Raw genomic sequence first — 21,322 nt, 5'->3', positions numbered from 1 at the left:
CATGTTTGTGTGTTTCTGTAAACACTTTAACACTTCTTTTGATCACCAAGAATAAATTTTATTTCCCCATTTTACCAGTGTTATGCTCTCACACATGTCAAATGTACATAACAGAACTGCTATATCTGGCATTTAACAAAGCAGTCTTACTGGAAATTAGTGCAGTGGAATGTGATCGGGATCCTGTGGGAGGAAGTGTTCAGCATGGCTGTCATGCATCGCAGATTGTAGAAACGATCTGAACACGTCTGAGACGGACACCGCGCTCAGAGCACCGGAGTGCAGCTCAGTTTGCATATGCTCAAGTTTTCCATTTTTAATTTTTCCAGATAAATGCTTACACAACAACTCAAATGTCAAACTAATCTCAAAATTGAACTCATAGCGTATTAAAGATGACTATATTAATACGTATCTGAATCTGCACGCCTCACATGACAAACATGTAACAGATGAGAAAAAGAAAACTGAACTTTAAATAATATTAGAACTGCAAAATAGGCACATATGGCAGAAAATACACAGCTTTGATGTTAACAGTAAATTTTGTTCATTACACAAGATTCGAGGGGTCAGCGAGAAAAACAAAAGTGTTAAAACAATCATTCTCTGTGATCACAAAGTGCACTCAGTCAATGTGAAAGAAAAGCAATCAACGTAAACAGACACCACAACAAGTTGATTCAGTTCAGCCTCGTTTTGCAAACTTAAGAGTCGCTTTGTGTTGACGTTGGTTTTTGCAAGCACTGTGTCCCATTTTTCACCGACCGTAGCATGCTGATGTGAAGGTAAACAGCTGATAATGGATTTCGACTGCCTGAGGTGAAAAATAAAGTACACCAAATAACCTAATATGCACACAGTCATTGTAGTTTACTTCCTTTGTAGCACTGTGTTTAAAAAAAAAAGAAAGGAGGAAAAAAAACAAAAAAACAACTGCAACAACTATGAAGAGGCTGTTGCAGGTTAGTTTAAGCAGCCACATACAGCAGACTAGACCTAGACACGTGACTTGTTATAGCAAAGCGTACACACATTACACTGACTGCGCATGAGTGTAATCAGAGGAACACAATCAATACCAGTCAAAGAAAGTACAACATGACTGCAAAGGAAAAAGGTTTCAGCAGGCCTCCAGCTCAGGAGTCAGTTTAGGGGGTGGGGGCGAGTCTGAGAGCAGAAAGTCTGTCAGGTTGTGGTTGTGTTTAAATGCTATAGGTTCCCCCATTTCTCCGGAGGCGGAAACTGTTCTAGACTGCCGCTCTCGCTGTGCTCCTGCTCTCCCATGGTGAAGGTTAATCTGTACTGTAGCTTCACTTTCTCCTGAGACACAAACACATGCAGAGAGAGGCTAAGTATGACAACTTGAATTAATGCTTTGGGACAAGAGGAATGACAGGCTGCTTGACCTTGCCATCAGATGACGGGATTCAAATGGACCCATTATGCTTTTCCTTATTTTCTGTCACATCTGTAGTTTTCGTTAAAATCCACTAATCATGGGCATGAATGTCAAAATAATTTTGGGATAGTGATTTCTTTTAACTTCTTGTTTTTAAAGGCTAAAAAGTGGAATGCTGTACAAAAAGAACAGTCCAAAGAAATAATTAAATGGCTATAATTACCATGACATTCATCCCCATGATGAGTGCAGGTAAACCTTTGACGACAATTGTATAGTGTTACACTAGTTGAGTGTTAAATGGAGGAGGAAAGGAGTTAAAAGGATTAACAAATCAAACCTGATAAGATACTTATGCATTACTTCTGTGAATTATAACAAGCTGCACACACAGACACATCTGTTTTGCCAATGGAGGTGATAATGCACACACCAGGTCCCCTTTAGGTCTATTGTAGGAGGGTTTTTACTGAAATCAGGCGATATCTTAAAAAATGTGACAAAATGTTGCAGTTTTCCAGCCACTGCTCCTCGAGACTAAAACTGACCTTAATCTGCCCAAAACCAACAACCATTTAGTCTACTTTTAGGATCAAGCTCCTGGGGGGAAGTGCCAAGTATGGGAGGAAGGAAGGTGCTGAGGAGATTTTTTTTTTTCCTGTCAACCTATAAAGCCTTTCTATTAGGTAATAGCTAATGCTACAATAAGTTAACTAAGTAACTAATTGTTATTTCCTGGAGAGACAGGGATACTGTGTCAACAAACAGGAGATGGAGCTTCTCCCAGGACTTGTTCAAAGACAATGTAGCAAGCAGGATTGGTTGTACTGCAAGGGGCTCGGTTTAAAATGGGGTACAGCCCAGTGCAGAGTTGCTTTCAAGCTTGTGTTTAATTTTGCTTCCTCATTAAATTAAGTTGGGGCTTCATTTTTCTAGATCTGCAATTCTTTTTTCCAACCTTGGCCAAGATAATCAGCACTGAAAATATGCTGCACTTATCTATTGCTGAACAGTTTAAAGGCTCTTTTTTTCTGGCCTTTGCTCAACCAGACATCACAAGGACATTTCTATCTATTCTGTGAAAAATCTGGACCTACCTTGTTTGGGTTTGCTAGCAGCAAGATCTGTGTGACAGCAGCAGGAGGGAGGATGGGGTTAAAAGCCGGGAGCTCAGTCCCTGACGGGGGCTGCAGCTTCACGGCCATCGTCTGCAGTTGATAAACAAAAACAACATTAGGGTTTTGTTTTGTTTCTCTCTCTTTTTTCTTTTTTTTTTTTTTAACTGAGACACTAAATCAGCAGCTGTGGATATCATTTACTCTATCTAACAGAGGGGACAAAGGCCTTGGACTATATCAGTGCTGACCTTTGGAGCAGTAGTCTGGAAGTTTATGTTGGTGACAGGCGCAGGGGCTGACGAAAGCATGGAGATAATCACCACCAGAACATCGGGTCGAGACGGAGGAGAGTCGCGAGCGAAGTGAAAGAGAACCCGCAGACTGTGGCTGTCAAACACAGTTACAGGTAACAGACTACCTGCAGAAAGACAGGACAGAAAGGAAATTAGTTCATCATATACCCAAAACACTCAAAACCAAACAAGTTTCCTTGGTATAAAACAATAAGTGATCTCAGTTTACTTACTGGGCTTAATGGATTCTAAGGGTACAAAAACGTCAGTCAGAGAAACCTCTGCAGAAGCAGCCTCAGTGTGAGAGGGAGAAACATCCAACAGTGTGGCTTTAAGGCTGGGCTGGGAGTTGGGAACAGGTGCAGGAGGTTCAGCGGTAAAAGCTGGAATTGGATTTGGAGCGACGTTTGTCCCGGTCTTGTTCTGGAGGTCTCTCAGAGTCGGTTTAGACTGCTGCTTGTCCCTTAGAGAAGAAGAATGAGCAACTCTGCGTCAACTTTTGCTCTGAGCTCTTAAATGATTTTGATCTGCTTTTTCCAGAAACGGTAGTTTAACCAACTCCTGACTCAATGTTGATGCTGTCCAAACTACAAAACTACAAAAGTATTACGGCCATCTAGAAGCCTTTTCCTATGAATTCAACAAAAATGTGATTGTGCTCAAATTCTGTTAGGTACCATTTGACCTGCAGGCCCTCTGGAGGTAGAGACTGCTGCAGCAGAGTTTTTCCCAGCAGGTCCAGTTCATCCAAGGCAGAGTTCCCAGGAGTGGAGCCAGATGAAAGAGGCTGAGAGTGGGGAGGCAGATCTGGACTCAAAAGGAGACTGGGCGCTGTTGGGATATCTGTATCTATGCTGTCAGAGGACTGAAAGTTTAAAAAAATAAATAAATAGAAAAAATGAGTACAGGGAAAAAACATGAGAGCTTCACAGATGCAATAATAGATTTTCTCCACCGCTCACCTGGAACGAGTCCCATGCTGTGGAGTCCTCAGGCTGTGAGGCGGGGTTAGAGGTGTGTGTTCCTTCACTTAAACCTGTGTGAGGTGCAAAGTGTTGTAGTATTTAGGAACAAAAGTTTTCTTTCCCTCAGTTTCCATTCAGGACTCTGAGATTTAAGTTGTATGCTACATACGCCTGTCTGACGTGTTTTATTACCAAGTGACATGAGTTCGTCATCAAGGAGACTAATCCCCATGTCCCCATGTGAGGGAGGGTTTAGGCTGTCTGTGGGAGTGGGAAACTCTGGGAAGGAAGGCGGCGACTGTGGTGACGTGTCCAATCCTGACAGATCTAGCAGCGCTGTCCCTCCTCCTGTGAGAAATCCATCAGTACTGTTGATCCTTCACTAAAAGATTCTTTTAGACAGCTCATTGTAACACAGTAAAATCTTTTTGGCTTCTTTAGTGTTCAAAGCTTCACCCACCGGGTTGTTTCTGTGTGTTTAATGTGTTGTTTCCATTTACAATCTCCCCCTTCACCTGCTGCTTGTACAGGTTGATGACTTGAGTCAGGCTGTCGTTGGCCTGCAGGATCTCCGCTGAGGAAAGATGACAAAGTGCTCATCCTTATCACTGGATTTAATCAGAATCGACTGGCTCTGTTAGAAAGACTGCTCATAAACTGTTGAACCAAAAAAGAAAAATAAATTCATGCGCTAATAGAAACCATCACTTTATTTCTTTAAAAAAAAGAAATACTATGAGAGAGATTTTTTTAGACCATCTATAGGTCACCCTTGTTCTTGAAAAATCAAGAACACTTCTCCATTCCTCTGAGATCCGACCTCACTGTCCAGGGTTGTGTGGTCAAAAAGTCCACTTCTCTCTTTCCTAGACATCTCTACACCTCCACAGTTATGTAATCTGGACCAACTCTTCATAGTTGCCCTCACTTCCTCCTCTCTGTCTCCTACTTTCTACATTCATCAGCTCCTCAAAGTACTCCTTCCATCTTCTCAACACACTCTTCACTTGTTAGTACATTTCCCCTAACCTGACTCACACCCTTTCCAGGTCGATCACTCCGTCCAGTCAGTCGGTACAAACCTTTTTTTTCATTCCACAGTGTCCAGCCTCTTATACAACTCACTACAAACATTTACTTTGTCCCAGTGTCTACTTTCCTCACTTTTTCTCTGGTAGCTTCCTTTGAAAAATTTCCCTTACTTCCTCATTCGATCACCATTCCCTCACTTCCTCATTCCATCCATCACTTGAGTGATATGACAGTGGAAAAAAAGGAGAGATCTTCTATTCAGTGGCTGATGAATAATAACTAAGCTCACCCAGAGCCTCGTCGTTGTCCTCCGTGTCACTTGCCAGTCTGAACAGTGTTGGCCTCATTTTCTCACAGCGCTGATACAGGTCCTGACCACACAGCACACACACCACATTAAAAAATACTTTAAATGGAGACGGCTTCAGGTTGATTCACAGCTTGATCTTTTGATTTAAAGCATCTGTCTTTTTCTCACCTGTATGAGTTCAGCATTGCTCTGATCGGTGGCCGTGCTGTCGTAGTCCTGCAGAAGCTGAGTCAGTAAAGTGACGCTCTCCTTTACCTCCTGAATGGCATTCACCCGCTTTGACACCTTCTCTGCACGCCTCTGATCCTAAAACCAACGAGACACAAACTCACAAACTGCACACATACCGGGTTTTGGCCAAAAGCAAGTGCACATGTAGGAAACAGTCATGAACGGACCAAACTGTGGTGACCTGTAACACAACAAACACAGCCAGAGGCAGTAAAGCAAGAGCGCAGCAAGGTCAGGGAGAAATCAGTTCAGGTTCACGGATGAGAGCAAAGACTAATTCCTGTTAGACATGAAAGGAGTACAAATTTACTCTGAATCACTCTGCAAAAGACGCAAACACCCACAGGGCAATTTCCCAATTTCCTCTTTCAGTTATTGCTCCGCTCTGAGTGCACCATTTTACTCCTGTTCCTAAAAATCACACATCGCTGCACCGAATGAATGTGGTGAAGAAAACAGGAAGGAAAAGGAAAGAGTGTTTACCTCTTGGACCATTTCCTTAATGAGTTTGTTGGCGGCTTTGAGGTCTTCGGGGTGCGAGCTGTTCAATAGGCGAGACAACATCTGACAAAGTAGAAAGTCAGAGTTCACATGAGGAAGAACATCAGATGCTAGTTGATCACATCTACATAATTCGTTCATATATTTTAGTACGAAAGCCCTTACTTTGGATTTCTCTTCATCTTCAAAAATAGCATTCTTGGGTCTGGGTGGAGGAAGGTTGAGTAGCTTGTCAGGTGGCAGCTCAGGATCTTGTTTAACAATACCTGATTAACAAGCAGAGAACATGAAGGTGTTGAGTTATTTAAATGTGTCTAATCATTTTCATTGATTTACCTCATCTGTTACAACGTAAGGCATTTTATCCACGTGAGCCTATTACTTTAATTTTCAGCTCCAAATGTTCAACTCTACTAGAGCATCTTCATCTTCAAGTTCAGCATAATTACTCTTTAAAAATGGGTTTTGGCAGGATTCATCAAATGACAGATCGACTCTTACCTTGTTTTTTCAGCATTTGATAAGCGTCTGAAATCTTGGCTTCATCTGGTAACGCCAAAGTCCAGCTATAGATCAACTCCAAAACTTTTATTTTAACTGGCTCAGGGGACCGTGCTCCAAGGTACTAAATTGGAGATGAAACCCAGGTCATTTGCACAAAAAGCTAAACAACAAGAGAGAAGGGAAAAAAAGACATGTATCAAAGAGGCACAGACACAAAGAGACCTAAAGTCCTACCTTGGGAGAAACAACTTTGATGAGTTCATTGAGAAAACGGAATTTGCCCACTTCACTGTGAAACCTTTTCCCGCAGTTTTTCATACAAGTCTCCAGGACCTTGAAATTGAAGGGTAGAAAAAAAAATCTAAAAATGGCAAAAGCTGAAACTAAAGCATCTGAAAATAACTGAACAGATCCTGATTCTGATCTGAACTTACAAGTAATGCCTGCATGGCCTCCCACTCTTGTGGAGACTGGATCTTGTGGGCCAGGAGCCTGGTGGCCAGCTGCGGTCTATGAACATGTCACATTTTTTGGGGGTGGTTTATTTAAAATAAATGATGCATAAAATTATTCAAAATTCTAAAATGACTGCTGACAAAAGCTCTTTCCTAAACAAACAACAACAACAAAAAAATCTGTGCTCAATAATTTCTATTACCCTTGCCGTTTTCTAAAACAACTAGAAATTGGCACAATATATGTGTTGATATAGCTACAGTTACCAATGTTGTAGAAGAAAAACTGTCCTTTTATAGAAAAGATGAAAATATCTCTGAAGACATGATCACAAGGCTCAGTAAGACTATAATTATGTAATGATGTGTAAATAATGTCTTGGCCCCGGGGCCAGCTCTTACCCCTCCAACTCATTGTTGAGCTGGTCACAGAAGGCATGGATGCTACTCCAGTCTGTGTCTCTGTTTAGTGGATTTGTGGCTCTGTCTGAAATGGGATATCACATAAAAAAATGTATAAATGTTACTAACTTTTCTGCATCTTATTATTTTTTATCTTTAAATGCTTATGTTTTCGGATTTGGTTACTGGGAGTTGTTATAATGTCCTAGTATCTTCCTTCAGTTAATTACACCCATATAAAACTAATGAAATATAAGCACAGCGATACAGCCTAAATATAGCAGCCAAAATGCCTCTAAAACGCTTCTCTGTGGAAGTTTAAGTAAACATTACAGCCTTTATTAATCCATTTTTCCAACGTCCATTTTTGGACGTTTATGCTATGTACATAAATGAACTACAAGTATTTAATATACTGGCCACGGAGTGGATGAGGTCTTTCACTAAACATAAGGTTGTCTTGTCGAAATATAATGTACAAAACTTGGACTAAGCAGGCTCGAAGTGTATCCCAGCATGTCATCAAGCAGACTACATGGGACAGGTGCTAACTGAGTGTAAGGTTAGCTAGCTTGCTGTCGACAGTCACAGTCGTGTCACAGTGTCTTCTCGAGCTTTTTCACGAAGTCACAGGTTTGCTTTAATCACAGTCTATCCTATGTGAATGCAAATTCTGGGTCCCACGACCTTGCCCCAGCATCCCGGTTTAGCTATAGAGCCGTAAAACCAAAGCCAGCATGTCTGTGCTGTGTTGACAGCTGGAAGGTAGAGCTCCGCAGCTAGGTTAGCATCCTAGGTGTTACGGCGGGGTCCGAGTCCCCTCTAACGGGACAAGCGCAGCTACGGCGAGCTTTCATCTCATCTACAACAACTCACGGATAGTAACTTGTCAGTGTCTGAGTCCCCGGACAACACGGGCGCAGGAGAATAAGTTTAAAACACTCACTGATACGTGACTCCAAACTCTCTGCATCGGGAGGCGCAGCCATAACTGCGAGATTTATGTGGTGCCTCGATCTCGCGAGAAGTGGATGGACACGTAGAAAACAGAGTTGAATTACATAGAAAGCACTATGATATTTGTAATACATCAAGTAAAGGATCTATCTCATCTGTATTACATTTATTTTATATTTATATATATATATCTATATATATATCTATATATATATATATAGATATATATATATAGTAAAATTAATAATATTTGGTATGTGGTATGCAATACATAATTCTGACTATATCAAATAATTCATATATTAAAATATTGCTCTATTTCACATCCAAACGTCCGTTAAAACACAATAAATTAAATTTTTCACTTTATTTATGAATGAAATTACAAAGTCTATTTGCATAATAGATTGTATCAAAGTGTTTTAAAATATTCTTTTATGATTTGAATACGAACCTTTCTAGTAAAGTAATTTTCATAGGACAAAGAGCTCGTGTGCAGAACATACCGGAAGTTGCGTTCCCTCAAACCAAAGCATTAAAAAAACCCAAATAAGCCTAACCTTTCACTTAGATGTTTATTTATATATTTATTTACGTTAGGTTTACACACTTTTTCCCTCTTACTTTCTTTTTTTCAACAATACCAACTCATGTAACTGAGTATCTATTTGTGGTCCAAGACTAAGGAAAGCTTCTCTTCCATAAAAAAATTGGGAAAAAAAGTAGTAAAAATGGATTGAAATAAGAAAAACAAAAAGGCACGGCCAGTTTTGAATCGGTCTGTCAAGTTTGCACCCGGACAATAAACTTATAATTACAAACCTTTTCTTCCTAATTAGCAAGAACAGCTCTGTGTCTCCCTCCAGTGGCAGCTATTAGGCATTTCATAGATTGTGGAGCACAACTGCAGAGCTAATAATGGGACTAAGTTTAAAATATCAGCTCTGTGTAAAAGACCAGAGGTCTGGCAGTGTTTCTCTAACAGTTCGCTTCACTTCAGGGGCTCAATGCATCTTTGCGGTGGAGGAAATAGCATCGAGCTGTAACGAGTAGGAGACTTGTGGTCGTGGTTTGAAACGCTGGAGCAATGCGCGGTCGCTTTACTTGCCTTTGTTTATATTTGACAAAAACAACACGAAAGGGGGGTAAAACATAAACTTCCTTCCTTCCTGCTCTTGCTGCTTCGCCACCACGACGTGCAAGTCTGGCCACAGAGAAATAGTTGCAAAGGTAGATGCTTTGCTTCCTGTTTCCTCCGAAAAAAAAAAAAGCCAGAGCTGCACCACTTGTATCTGATCTCTCCGCGACTCTGATACGGTGCCATGTTCTGCTCCCTGCCCACTTGTGAAAAGTCGCACGAGAAATGGCATCACCGAGAGTTTTGCTGGAGTGGTGCCGCGTCACATGCGCCACTTATCCCGACGTGGAAATAACTAACATGTCAACCTCATTCACAGATGGACTTGCGTTCTGTGCTATCATCCACAAACACCGCCCTGACCTCATGTGAGTAATGCCATATGTTAACAGAGCTGTCATGGCTGTGCTGAGTGAAGTGTGCCTTGCTTCTGACTTTCTAACTGCTGTTTACCCCTGTCGGTTTCTGTTTAATCAGAAGCAGAGGGGCTCGTGTGCACTTTGATTAATCTGCCGTCATTTTGCTGATCTGCATCTCTTTTTAACCCTTTTTTTGTCCAGTCTCATTGGCCTGAAATCCGTTAATTTGGTTTATTTGACACTGAACCACTCCTCTGGAATCATCTCATCTCTGATCTTTTAATGCTTTTTGCTTCTATTGTATTTAGAAAAGTTCATTATGTAGCTAATCATCAACTTTGTCGCTCATTTATTGTTTTGTTTGTTTGTTTTTTATTGACTCTCTCCAATTTCTTCACTTTACTCCAGAGACTTCAGGTCCCTCTCCAAAGATAATGCTTATGAAAATAATAAGCTGGTGAGTTTCTGATTGGAAACCAGAACGAAAGCATCCCGCATCTTTGTTTCGGTTTATTCACTTTCATTCCCTGTTTCTCGCCTGTGGGCCTGCAGGCGTTTGAGATAGCAGAAACAAAGCTGGGCATCCCTGCCTTCCTGCATCCGAAGGATATGATTTCCACCAAGGCGCCCGATCGTTTAAGCGTCATCTCCTACCTTGCTCAGTACTACTGCTTCTTCAATGGGAAGTCTTCGGGTGCGTTTAAGATAATCTGCCTGTTGTAACCCCTAATTTTATGTTGTTGTTGTTGTTTTTATAGATACTAGCATAAATTTTCAGGCTGAGGTTTGCTGTCCTGCTCAAACATATACAGTTGAATTAATATTTTGGATGCAGTGTTATCCCTCACTCTTCAGGTCAGGTGAATGAAATCAGACTGGCCCGCCCTCAAAGCACGTGATCATGCACGGTGATTTGCGTGTCTTATCTTGACTTTACAGCAGGTCCTGCCAAATTGTGGTCATCGCACGGCACTTCCTCACACAGCCTCTCGAAGAGCAAAACTTACCATCATCCAAAGAGCATTAAGGTGAATGTTCACAGGCTATTTTGGTTCTGATTTAGTCATCTCTGTGGTTGTCACTTAAGCGACTGGTTTCTCTTCTGTTTTCAGAGCTTGACTGACAGCAAAACCAGTCGAGAGGAAAATGTTTCTGATGCGAGGCCGCAGACTGTGTGCAGTTTGTGTTTGAAGCCCGTGCACCTGATACAGAGGCATTTGATAGATGGAAAAGTTTACCACCGCAGCTGTTTCAGGTAACAGAAGGTCACAATGCTGTGCAAAAGTGTTCAGCCACCTCTAGGTTTCTTTATATTTTGTTTCCAAGGAGCCAGAATTTCTTGTCACTTTTTAAAAGTGGTCTCAAGCAATAGTTTTTCAGAGTTTCTGAAAATCTTTCAAAGTTCTTTGGTCATTGGCTGCTTTTTCGCTCATTTTTAGTAAAGTCTTGTAGCTGTTATTCTTTTTTAATTTTTTAATTTCTTGGTTAAACCACTCAACACTGGCCTATGAGTCATTCCAGCATAAAAAATCCACCCAAATTAACGGATGAAACAGTGTTGTGTTTGCACATCTCACACTACTTGGTGAAGAACCAGTTTTAAATTGTATATTTAGGCACTTTGTTACTTGCATCCTGTGGCAAAAGTACGTCATTATTTCCCATTTATTTAGCTGAATCTACCAACAACAACAAAATGCCAAAGATAGAAAAGTTTGCAGGCATGAAATAGTATTTTTGCACAGTTTAGAAAGAGTTATTAGTTGAAAACTAGACATATCTCGGCATGGTGTGCAGTGGGTTTGAGGAAACTGGACAGGTGGGTGACATAAAAAAGACATTAAAGACCCAATAAACTATCTACAGTATGAAAAGTATCTAAAAGCCATGGACTTCAGAAATGGGGAAAAAATCCATCCACCTGAAACAGGATCTGAGACATGCTTTTGGACCTTCAGTTGCTCCATCTAATGCTCCGTAAAGCTTCATCACAAATGGTCTCGGTGGACGAGTGGCTGTCAAGAAGCCATTCTTAAGGAAGGATAGAAAAACAAACAATAGAACACTAACAGTCATGGATTGGCCTCCCCAGAGCCTGCACCTCAACATTATCGAAGCAGTGCAGGATCATCTTGACAGAGAACTGAACAAAAGAAGAACTTTGAATGTCCTTGAGAAAGCCTGGAGAACTATTCCTGTTTGCATGTTTCAATAAATCTCACTGCCTGTTTCCCACTTTCCTAGCAAAATATGAAGAAATGAGATCAGGCTCAATTCTTTTGAAAAGTACTATAATACAGTAATATCTGATCATATTCGACACTCTTGATTCAGTAGATCTGATAGATTTAGATTTCTCTTTTGTATTTCAGGTGCAAAGTGTGCCACGCAACTCTTTTAGCACAGTCTTACACGCAGGGAAGTGACGCTGGCTCCTTGATCTGCGCTTACCATGCGACAAACAGTAAAGGTACTCATGTCGACGTCAGCAGGCAAACTGGATCTCAAAGTAAACTTCAGACAGTTTGTTATTCTCTGGGTGGACAGCCTATCACCAGCGTCCCTAATTACACAAAGAAAACAGAGTCACAGGACACACTGAGTTGCAAGACAGCAGAAACGGGCGGGACAGAAAGGAAGGAGGAGAACAGAGAGGTCAAAAACAGAGAAAATCACTGTGTACAAGTGATAGATGGAAGGACTTGTCCTGTTCCAGCACCAAGGCGGATTTCTGTAGGCCCTGTTCCTGCAGCCAGGATCAGAAGTTCACAGACTGTAAATAGCTCCCCTGCTGCAGGTAAACGGGCACACTTGTTTTCTTGTAGCTGTTCAGTCGCAATTATTACATTCCTGCTTTCTGCGTGTATTCTGGTCATACATCTGTTTCTCTGTTTAGACATAATCATCATGTGTTTTGTTTTCCTCACTCTTTCTCTCTGCAGGTAGTTTATCCAGTCAAAGCAAATGTGCAGCCAGTCCGCCTCAAGGGTAAGTGTGACAAAAACAACCTGTTCATCGCTTCCTTTTGGCACGCACTTGTCTTTTCTTATGCATCTTTTCTGATTTGTATCTAATTATTTATTAAATGCTGAAAAACGAATTATCACATTTGCCAATAAAAATATAAACCCAGACCTGATTTAATATTGGCCAGGGTGCTTTTCAAGGTTCTTACCTTGGAGCTCTTTAACATTTTGGGAAAGAAGAGGAAGTTCCAGGAGGCTAAATTGAGCGAGCAGTGAGCGTTAGTGTGGCCACATTAGTAAAAGTTTGCACTGACCTGAATTTGATCCTGGGTTACAAATTCACAATGCACAAATCCGTCTGAAACGTGTCAGTCTCACAAAAACGTTGATGTTCTGGCTCTATGCAGGTTTGAGGTATGTTCTGACATCGCAGACACTCTTGGCTTACGATCTAAAAACAACTACAATAGAGAGGCTTGAACAGATGACCTTGGAGGGGAGATGGGCCAAATTTAAATTGGATGTTTTCTTCCTTTTGTGGCCAAAGTCAACAGGTTTAACAGCACATCGTGTGTTTAGAAATATAGGTGCAAAGTTTCTGTGGTGGAATTGAAAGAAGTAAAAGAAAATGCCCATTCATAAAATGGAACAAGAGAAAAGGTCTTAATAACTGACTTTCTTCAATGTGTTTTTATATTCCAATACTCTATAGCACCAGCCCAGTCAGCGCTAGATCTAAAATGAAAAGCAGCCATCCATGGATGGCCCTCGTGCATCCGGGACCTTGGACACAGCTGCCTCCAGCTCCACCTCCACTTCCCACTTTTCGATCCAAATCTGCTTCTAACTTAGATGGGTCGTCCAAAAGACCCAAAGTTCCTGCTCCAAATCCTTTTGAAGATGTGCTGGAGGAGGACTCTCAAAGCGAGGCTGCTAAATCTGAGTCTGAAGACCAAAATAAGCCTTTTCTGGGAGCTACCCAATCAGAGGGCAGCACCTTGGGATCGCAGGAGGCTGAAGAAAAAAAAGCTCTCCCACAGAAGAGCCCGGATCTCAGAGGGCGTGTTGACGTCGCAGAACCTGACCAAGTAAAAGAATTGACTGCAGATACTAACACAGAGAGACCTTGTGGTGAAAGAGGTGGAGATGGTGGTCAGATTGCTCCGTCAGATGTGACAGAAGCAGCAGGTCCGTGTCCCATTCCTGCATCAAGACAGAGTCGCATTTTACCCAGAAGTCTTTCTGTGCCAGCCATTGCGTCTGACCCTCGTTCTGCACCTGTCGGTGAAACACAGACGGATGAAGCTGCCACATCGTGGCAAAGTAAGGTACGACAAGAGATCAGAGTTAACCAATAAAAGCCAAACATTAATGCACGTTTCACGTTCTACCAGAGGACATCTCATATGGCGTTTCTTACAGTTTTCCATATTATATATATTTTTTATTTTCAGCCTTCCTGTGAAAAAGATCCTAAGGCTCAAAGACCCACATTATCCAAATCAAATACCGTTCAGGACCTCTCGCCTTGTCGGGGCCCCGCACCCGGCCATGGATTCCCACTCATCAAGAGAAAGGTACAGCAGCTGGATTTAAAACAAACTCAAAGGCCACAAAATCTAATTCTGAGTCATTTCTAGATGTGCCTTTGTGTCATGTAGATGCAGACTCATCATTAAGACGAGACGTTTTGAGCAAACTGAGTAGTTTACCCAGAATAACAAGTCACTTTTTTTGTGTGTGATTTATTTAAGAAATTATTTATTTTTTTGAAGTCTTGAGTTTTGGTGATATTTGTTGCTTGACAGGTGCAGACAGATCAGTGCGCTTCCCCAGAAGAGCTGCAGGTGCAGATGAGAGAAGTGGATCAACATCTGGAGACACTGGAGGGAAAAGGAGTGGAACTGGAGAGGAACCTGAGAGGCTGCAAAAATGGTTCGTACTAAATAAAATAATTTATTGGCACAAAATTCTCAATATTGTGAAGCCGCTTTGTGTAAATACCATTACATTGAGGCTCCCTGCTTTTTTATTTCAGATAAACAGGAGGAACAAATGCTAATGGAGTGGTTCTGTCTTATCCACGAGCGGCATGTTCTGATGTGCCACGACACGGAGCTGGTTTATCTGTAAGCGTTTTTTCACTTGTGCGGCTTTTCTTTTTTTTCGTGTTTCCTGAGCATCGTAAACACGTGTGTAATTTTTATTTCTCAGGACAAAGCAGAAAAAGCTGGAGGACAGGCAGACCGACGTGGAGTACGACCTCCGGTGTCTCTTTAATAAACCTGGTTAGTATGTCGCTCTGTGCATTGTTCAGTCACTTTTATCACCCACTGTATTTGACATTAATGGGAATTACTGATCTGTAAATAATTCAGGGATCAATATTCTTTTATCCAAGGTTCTGTAGGCGGGTTGAAAAGTCTTTAGCAGAAAGTTGACATAACTGCCATCAGATTTTTGCGTGTCAGGGGTGATTTGTGACAGCATGGCTGAAAGGGTGACAAGGAATGTTTACAAGCCGAGACCTGCCGTGACATGGTTCAGAGACATAGTTAGAGGGGTTAGACGTGTAGAATCTTTATGATCATGTAAGAAAAGTACAGTGAACATGTATGCAGTCCTATTTAGTGCACAGAAGGCAATCTAACGATCTTAATCAGTGTGTGTGTGAATGTGTATGTGTGTCATTATTATTGCACTGTTGTTCACAGCTGTGAATACTGGTTGCACGGGTTAGTGAAAGGAGGCAAACTCTTCAGTGTTCATTTATTAGTTCTGGGAGATGTGCTGTTTTTCCAGTTTGTTTGTCTTGTTCCAACTGCACCGCCTCCCTGAGGGTAACAGCTGGGATGTGTGATGTGCCCATCAGGATACTGTGGGCTTTACTGTGGCACCAGGACCTGTAGAGGTCCTCTAAAGAGAGAGGAGCACAGTCGATGATTTTCCGTGCTGCGCTGATGACCCTCTGGAGTGTTTCCTGAGCAGCGCAGCTTACAAACCACACTGGGAAACAGTTCCACCTGTACACTTTGAGCTCCTTGGCTAGGGAATTGTTTTTCAGGAAACCTCAGGGAGTGAAGTCGCCACTGTGCCGTCTTGATCAGCACAGTTGTGTAGGTTTTCCAGGTTAAATCATCATCCAGATGCAGGCGCAGAAACTTCAGTCACTACACAGGCCCTGCTGGTGTGATAGGCTAAGGGTCTGTTTCTCCAGAAGTCCATTATTTCCTTAGTTTTTGTGGTGTTGAGGAGCACTTTGTTTTTCCACAGAGAGGACAAAGACTGATGGTCTAAGAAGAAGACCACAGACAAAATTCATGGGTGTAGTGAAGGAAGAAATGCAGAGTGTTAATGAGGCAGATGAGACACTGTGGTGCTAAAGGGAGCAGCTGGAAAGAAGAATAGATGATGATCCTAAAAGAAGGAAAGAAGACCCAGTTAAACAAATGTGACATAGTAATAGACTTGGTCATTTATTTGTTTGGGAAAGTGATCTAATTTTGGCCACTGTGAAGGGACAGAGTCTGAGATTTCACTAACCTTTGTTCCTCTGTGGCCTCCTGCGCTACAACACACCCACTGCTGTGCAGGGTAACAATGCTCCAGCATTTCCTCCATTTGAAAACTTGCTACTGTAAGTCTAGACTGGTGGAAGTCCAAACAGTTTAGAGCTGGTTTTGTGAACTTTTCAAGCCTGATGAGAAACAGAAACACCAGCTCACACTTGATTGTTACGTCTGTCACTGAAAACACTTGTTTCTAATCACATATTTGAATTACCAGTTAATCTTAGAGGGTCACATACTTTTGCCATTCACAGACGGGTAAGTAATACTGGATCCTGACATTTTGAGGCTAAATAGTGCAACAAGAACAAGAAACACTACAAGAAGGCTCTGAGTTGGCTCTTAAAAGGCACTGAGATGAATTAATTTTTCTATAAGAATATTGTTGCTATCCTATCAGTGGAATCCAATGGAGATCGCTGATTTGTTAAATGAAATCTTATTGTGTTGAACTTTCATTGTCATCATCTGCACACACAGACAAGAACTGGAATCAGGAGGATCGAGATAAAGAGAAGAAGCTGATGGATGAGCTGGTCACCATCATTGAACAGAGGAACCACATCATCAGCTGCCTGGATCAGGACAGACAGAGGTACTTAAGGAAAAAAATAAATTGTGCTTTTACATTTGTACATTTTATCTGAGTGTAACTTTGTTTTTCTGATTAGGGAGAGAGAAAATAACGTGCTTTGGGAAGATGTAATGAACAAAGGTAAGATAATGAGCAATAAAAGCTCTTTGGTACTGTTTTGTATCTCACAAATAATGCTCTATGTCAATGTTTGCTTACTGCTTAATGTTTGTTTTGCTGCTCCTTCATCTCTTCTCAGACTTCCAGAAAGAAGGATTAAAAGAGCTAAGGAAGCCCAAAAAAGATTTCAAGCCTACAAAAGTACTAAAAATCCTGAACCACAAAGAAGAAAGCACGAAGAACTCTGTGGACAAAAAGAGTTGAAGAAGTGTCAGAAGCTCTCATTGTTCATGTGTGAACAGTATGAAATATGCACTTATTAAGTACATGCTTACTAATTATGTGTTAAAGCCCAGCTCAGTAACATCACCAAACAAAATGTATTGTTCTCAGTACATGTCATACGATGTATACATTATTATTAATGTGCTTTTTTTACTCTAAAATTATCAATATCTTATTTTTTATGGTATTGTATTACATGCTTGTGGTTTTTTTTTTTTTTAAAGTGTGCAGTAAATCTTCTCATATGTTAAGTACTGTCTGTAGTGCATTTGAATTCAAAACAACAGACAAAAAAATATTTAATATACACGCACAATGTACCTGTTAACACACCAGTAATGTAGGATTATGTTCATTCTCAATTTTGCAGTGTTTTTTTCCAATATGATTTTAAGTAAAAGGAAAATAATAAAGAGCAGAGGCTGAAAATACTTGGTGACTCAAAATATGAGTCTTAATTTGCGGTTCTAGAAGATCTTATTCTGAAAGTTTGTTTGACATCTGAACATTAATGAAAAAGGGAGAAAAACGTGTTGGATGTCAAGTCTAAACGAAACCCAGGCTAAATTGCATTTAAGCAGCTGCATTTATGTTAACAAAGAAAATTATCTATTTCTCATAGTTTCAAAAAGAATGTTTTCCTGTATTAATACTGTTGTATTTTATTTTGCAGTAAAATTAGGGGTCATAAAAAGCTACAGGCTCATTGACAGGGCTGTAAAAAATAAAGAGAGAAAAAGACAGAAATACCGCTCGTACGACAAATGGCGAATTGTATTTATTTATTTTAATTACAACAATCAACGTTTTGTTGTTGTTTGTTTTTTGGGATTTAAAAACAATAAATAAATGTAATTGTACTGGAGTACAAGTGGAAAGAAAGTTCCTTTTCCTGTTTTTCATCCGGAATATTTTCCAGCGCACCAAACCACCGGAAGTTTAAGCTTCGTAGCGTTCATGTGGGTCCGTGTTAACAACAAAGTGTGTTGACTTTCTTCTACTGTTTGAGTAATATTGTACGTAAACTTTAGGTTAAAACATGTCCGACAACGAAGATAAGTAAGTAATGATGCCACTTTGATTAAATTCATATTAAAATGCTTGTTTCTTTATTATAACTTGCCGCGAACAAGCATTATAGCTAACACGGTTAGCCACACTGCTAAGTGCTCTGTATAAACTTATTGACAATTTGCTGTCTTTAGAATCTATTTATTGTCTTTAAAAACAAAACTTTGTGTCATATTTGCAGCTTCGATGATGGAGATTTTGATGATGCCGAGGAGGATGAGGGATTAGATGATCTCGAAAACGTGGAAGACGTAAGTTGATGACTCTCTTAACTGGACAGCACAGACACTGCTTTGCTTTTGTTGTTTGTCGTCAGTTTTATTTTTAGCACTACTGATCGCTGCCTTTGTATCGTGTTTATTGTCGGTTGTTTTCTGGTGAACAGGATGACCAGGAGAACGTGCAGATCCTGCCCGCGGGGGAGGGCCAGCAGGCAAACCAGAAAAGGATCACAACTCCGTACATGACCAAATACGAGAGGGCCAGAGTGCTGGGGACACGAGCCCTCCAGATAGCGTGAGTGTTTCTTCATCGTCATTTACGGCTTCCACATGAAAATGAAATTTGTCCTCCCTCAACATACAAGACAAAAACCTATCATTAAGAATAAGTCTTAAAAATAATTAATAGAGAATATGATCAAAACAAGACATATTAATAACTGAGCAGGACAAAACAGTGCAAGTGCAACCACTGACATATGGAGTTCACCAGTCCTCCAGCCTCTGGGAAGAAGCTGCCTTTGAGCCTTGTGACTTATGGCCTTGGTACTCTGCTGGGTTGGTGGGTTCCCTCATGATCCAAGGCACTACTACTCCCACCTGCTGAGATAAATGTCCTCAATGGAAGGGGAAGGAGAGGAGGTAGCTGCACAGCTTTCATTACTTTCTTCAGTAACTTCCTGTCAGCAGTAGAGCAGTTGCTGTACAAGGTGGTGATAAAGAAAGTAATTGTACTCTCCACCACACACCTGCTGCCGGCACTGAGGTGTTAAGGCAGGGCTGCCTCACGGTTAGGTTTAAGGTTAATCATGCTGGAGGTGTTAATGTTCCACGTCCAACTGATACAGAGGTTATGTTTCCCACACCAGTCTGCCGCTATTCCTGAAAACCTGACATAGGAGTTTCCACTTTTGTGTTTATGAGAGCAAAGCATTTCATAACTATCAGAATGAGTCGTAAGGCACCACAGTCGGTGAGAGTGAGATGTTGAAAATATTCGTCCACACTTCTTTGGTACTTTTGTCAAGTTTTGTCATTGAATATAGAACTATGCTGAAGAGTAATGTAAAAGAGTACTGCAGTATTTGAGTGCATCTGACTTTCTGGTATGGTACATTGTGTTACTTTGTCTTTTGTAGGAGCAAAGTTAAGGACCATGAATACTTGAGTGAAGCTGGTGCATTTAATGTCATGTTAATATAAAGTTAATTAGCACCAGAAATATCAGTTTACCTGTGATTAGAGTTTATGTTTTACAGATGATAGTTGGATTCACATGAGCACCTTCTGATTTTAACCTTAGGTGTGCACTACAAAGTGAGATTAATGGGTTAGCAAGGTGAGACGAGGCTAAAGCCAGCGTTTTCAGTGTCACAAAGATGGCTTTCCTTTGACCTGGCCAGATCACCACAGTAACTTATGCTAAATACACAGCCTGGTCAGCAACATGTTGTGGTTAAAGTTTTAGTTTAAAATCATTCAGAAGTGCCACATTTTCACGTGATTTTTATTTTTATTTCCAGTAGCCTGTAAATGTGATATAGATTCTCTGCTGAAGTGAGATGTTTTGTAAATGCTACCTGTAGAACTTACAAATGTCTCTAATGCTCACTCGACCAATTCTGCGCTAAAGGAGAGTCAAACATCGTGTCAGACGCCCCCTTTCTTATATGTGAACACACAAAGAGCCCGAGTTAACAAAAACAGTTCTGTGATGACACCTGTCATCTTTGACTGGGGTTTTAGGTTTTGTCAAGCCAGATAGTGTAGGGAAAACGTAGCTATGTTGAACTTCATTTGTAGTATATGCCTCTCATTTACCTTCTACAAACCATTTCAATTTTTAAAAAAGAGAAAGGAAACTCTGCGGCACAAATTAAAGCACAATCAAAAATGACTTTCTTCCTCTTAAGGCACTTCCACCTGTCAGTGATTAACCCAGACTTCCTTAAATACTAACCCTCAATTATCTAAAAGAAGAAGACATGGTGTTTGTAGACTGAGCATTGAAAAAAGGCTCTAACACTGTACTGATGTGGTTTACCTGCTGACTTGTCTCCAATAGGATGTGTGCTCCAGTTATGGTGGAGCTGGAGGGAGAAACAGACCCGCTGCAGATAGCTATGAAAGAACTAAAGTAAGCCATAACTTTCTTTGATGACATTTTGTCATTTCTCTTTTTCATGTGTGAGTGACATTATTTAAAGAGCAGGTGACTGTAACAGTATCTCTGTCTTTTTGTCCTCACCGACAGGAGCAGAAAGATCCCCATCATCATCCGCAGGTACCTTCCCGATGGGAGTTACGAGGACTGGGGTTGCGACGAGCTCATCATAACTGATTAAACATCTTATGAAGCAGTCTATGCTGACAGATCAGCTTAAGCTGCTTCACAGCCACCAACCTAACTGGTTTTACAGCTACACAAACCCAGTGGAGGAGTCTCCTTCACGCCCACTCCCAGATCTAGTCGCCGTAATTCTCCGGTGACTGTAAACATGAGGTGTACTGCATAAGACTACTTAAAGACTCAAAATAATGCAAAACAATTTAGTATGCTGTTCATAGTTCATAATCCTGTAAACTTACTTATTGTTTTCCCCGCTAATGATTTGTTTAGTTTTCATCACAACCCAGCTCATTTCTTCTTTCTTTTATCTCGTACCTACTGAACTCAATTGTTTTAGCAGCTGCAATGCTTCTAAGAGCCACAAGGGGGAGATATATCCCAGTCAAACACTTTAAGTTTTATAAAGGAATCCTGTATTATGAAGTATTTGTGTTTTTGAAAAGAGGCGATTGTAGTGAAATTACAGTTTTATTGTTATAAATAAAGATTTTTGTATAAA

At 40.8% G+C, this 21,322-nt stretch overlaps 3 protein-coding genes across 6 annotated transcripts; 2 read left to right on the top strand and 1 right to left on the bottom strand.

Annotated features, from left to right (window-relative positions):
- Positions 1-33: 33 nt before the first annotated feature.
- LOC102777093 (ADP-ribosylation factor-binding protein GGA1-like) lies at positions 34-8,221 on the bottom strand. Of its 2 annotated transcripts, none has more exons than XM_006797950.2 (17): positions 8,160-8,221; positions 7,214-7,298; positions 6,791-6,866; positions 6,591-6,689; positions 6,354-6,477; positions 6,018-6,118; positions 5,835-5,915; positions 5,289-5,426; positions 5,100-5,181; positions 4,239-4,352; positions 3,971-4,126; positions 3,776-3,849; positions 3,491-3,678; positions 3,047-3,276; positions 2,769-2,938; positions 2,500-2,610; positions 34-1,323 (listed from the first exon to the last, which is right to left on the bottom strand). In XM_006797950.2, exons 1-17 carry the CDS (start codon positions 8,200-8,202, stop codon positions 1,213-1,215), a joined length of 1,983 nt encoding a protein of 660 aa, XP_006798013.1. In that variant the 5' UTR covers positions 8,203-8,221; the 3' UTR covers positions 34-1,212. The 2 variants fall into 2 exon arrangements, with proteins under 2 accessions (XP_006798013.1, XP_006798014.1); XM_006797951.2 differs by having other exon boundaries at positions 34-817.
- Positions 8,222-9,059: 838 nt separating this feature from the next.
- LOC102776607 (MICAL-like protein 1) lies at positions 9,060-17,296 on the top strand. 3 transcript variants are annotated; one of them, XM_087840246.1, is made up of 16 exons: positions 9,060-9,400; positions 9,628-9,676; positions 10,076-10,124; positions 10,220-10,361; positions 10,607-10,695; positions 10,780-10,922; positions 12,040-12,464; positions 12,610-12,655; positions 13,346-13,961; positions 14,088-14,210; positions 14,442-14,568; positions 14,672-14,762; positions 14,848-14,921; positions 16,683-16,797; positions 16,874-16,917; positions 17,036-17,296. In XM_087840246.1, exons 4-16 carry the CDS (start codon positions 10,277-10,279, stop codon positions 17,158-17,160), a joined length of 2,103 nt encoding a protein of 700 aa, XP_087696372.1. In that variant the 5' UTR covers positions 9,060-9,400; positions 9,628-9,676; positions 10,076-10,124; positions 10,220-10,276; the 3' UTR covers positions 17,161-17,296. The 3 variants fall into 3 exon arrangements, with proteins under 3 accessions (XP_087696372.1, XP_087696373.1, XP_087696371.1); XM_087840247.1 differs by lacking the exon at positions 9,060-9,400 and having other exon boundaries at positions 9,409-9,676; positions 12,040-12,137; XM_087840245.1 differs by lacking the exon at positions 9,060-9,400 and having other exon boundaries at positions 9,409-9,676.
- Positions 17,297-18,099: 803 nt separating this feature from the next.
- polr2f (RNA polymerase II, I and III subunit F) lies at positions 18,100-21,322 on the top strand. Its single transcript, XM_006797948.3, has 5 exons — positions 18,100-18,240; positions 18,434-18,503; positions 18,638-18,768; positions 20,539-20,610; positions 20,728-21,322. The coding sequence occupies exons 1-5, from the start codon at positions 18,221-18,223 to the stop codon at positions 20,816-20,818; spliced, it is 384 nt and encodes a 127-aa protein (XP_006798011.1). The 5' UTR covers positions 18,100-18,220; the 3' UTR covers positions 20,819-21,322.

This window comes from Neolamprologus brichardi, chromosome 4 (genome assembly GCF_056152115.1).
Source record: "Neolamprologus brichardi isolate AB-2024 chromosome 4, ASM5615211v1, whole genome shotgun sequence".
NCBI lineage: Eukaryota > Metazoa > Chordata > Actinopteri > Cichliformes > Cichlidae > Neolamprologus > Neolamprologus brichardi.
This window is presented reverse-complemented; position numbering and strand designations above follow the sequence as displayed.

Coding starts and splice junctions, on each gene's coding strand:
- LOC102777093 (XM_006797950.2), bottom strand. CDS start 8,202: ATGGCTGCGCCTCCCGATGCAGAGAGTTTGGAGTCACGTATCA. Junction 6,478..6,590: donor TCAAAGTTGTTTCTCCCAAG/GTAGGACTTTAG, acceptor TCTCCAATTTAG/TACCTTGGAGCACGGTCCCC. Junction 2,611..2,768: donor TCCAGACTACTGCTCCAAAG/GTCAGCACTGAT, acceptor TATCAACTGCAG/ACGATGGCCGTGAAGCTGCA.
- LOC102776607 (XM_087840245.1), top strand. CDS start 9,534: ATGGCATCACCGAGAGTTTTGCTGGAGTGGTGCCGCGTCACATGCGCC. Junction 13,962..14,087: donor CCACATCGTGGCAAAGTAAG/GTACGACAAGAG, acceptor TTTTATTTTCAG/CCTTCCTGTGAAAAAGATCC. Junction 14,763..14,847: donor GACACGGAGCTGGTTTATCT/GTAAGCGTTTTT, acceptor TTTATTTCTCAG/GACAAAGCAGAAAAAGCTGG.
- polr2f (XM_006797948.3), top strand. CDS start 18,221: ATGTCCGACAACGAAGATAA. Junction 18,241..18,433: donor ATGTCCGACAACGAAGATAA/GTAAGTAATGAT, acceptor TCATATTTGCAG/CTTCGATGATGGAGATTTTG. Junction 18,769..20,538: donor ACACGAGCCCTCCAGATAGC/GTGAGTGTTTCT, acceptor TGTCTCCAATAG/GATGTGTGCTCCAGTTATGG.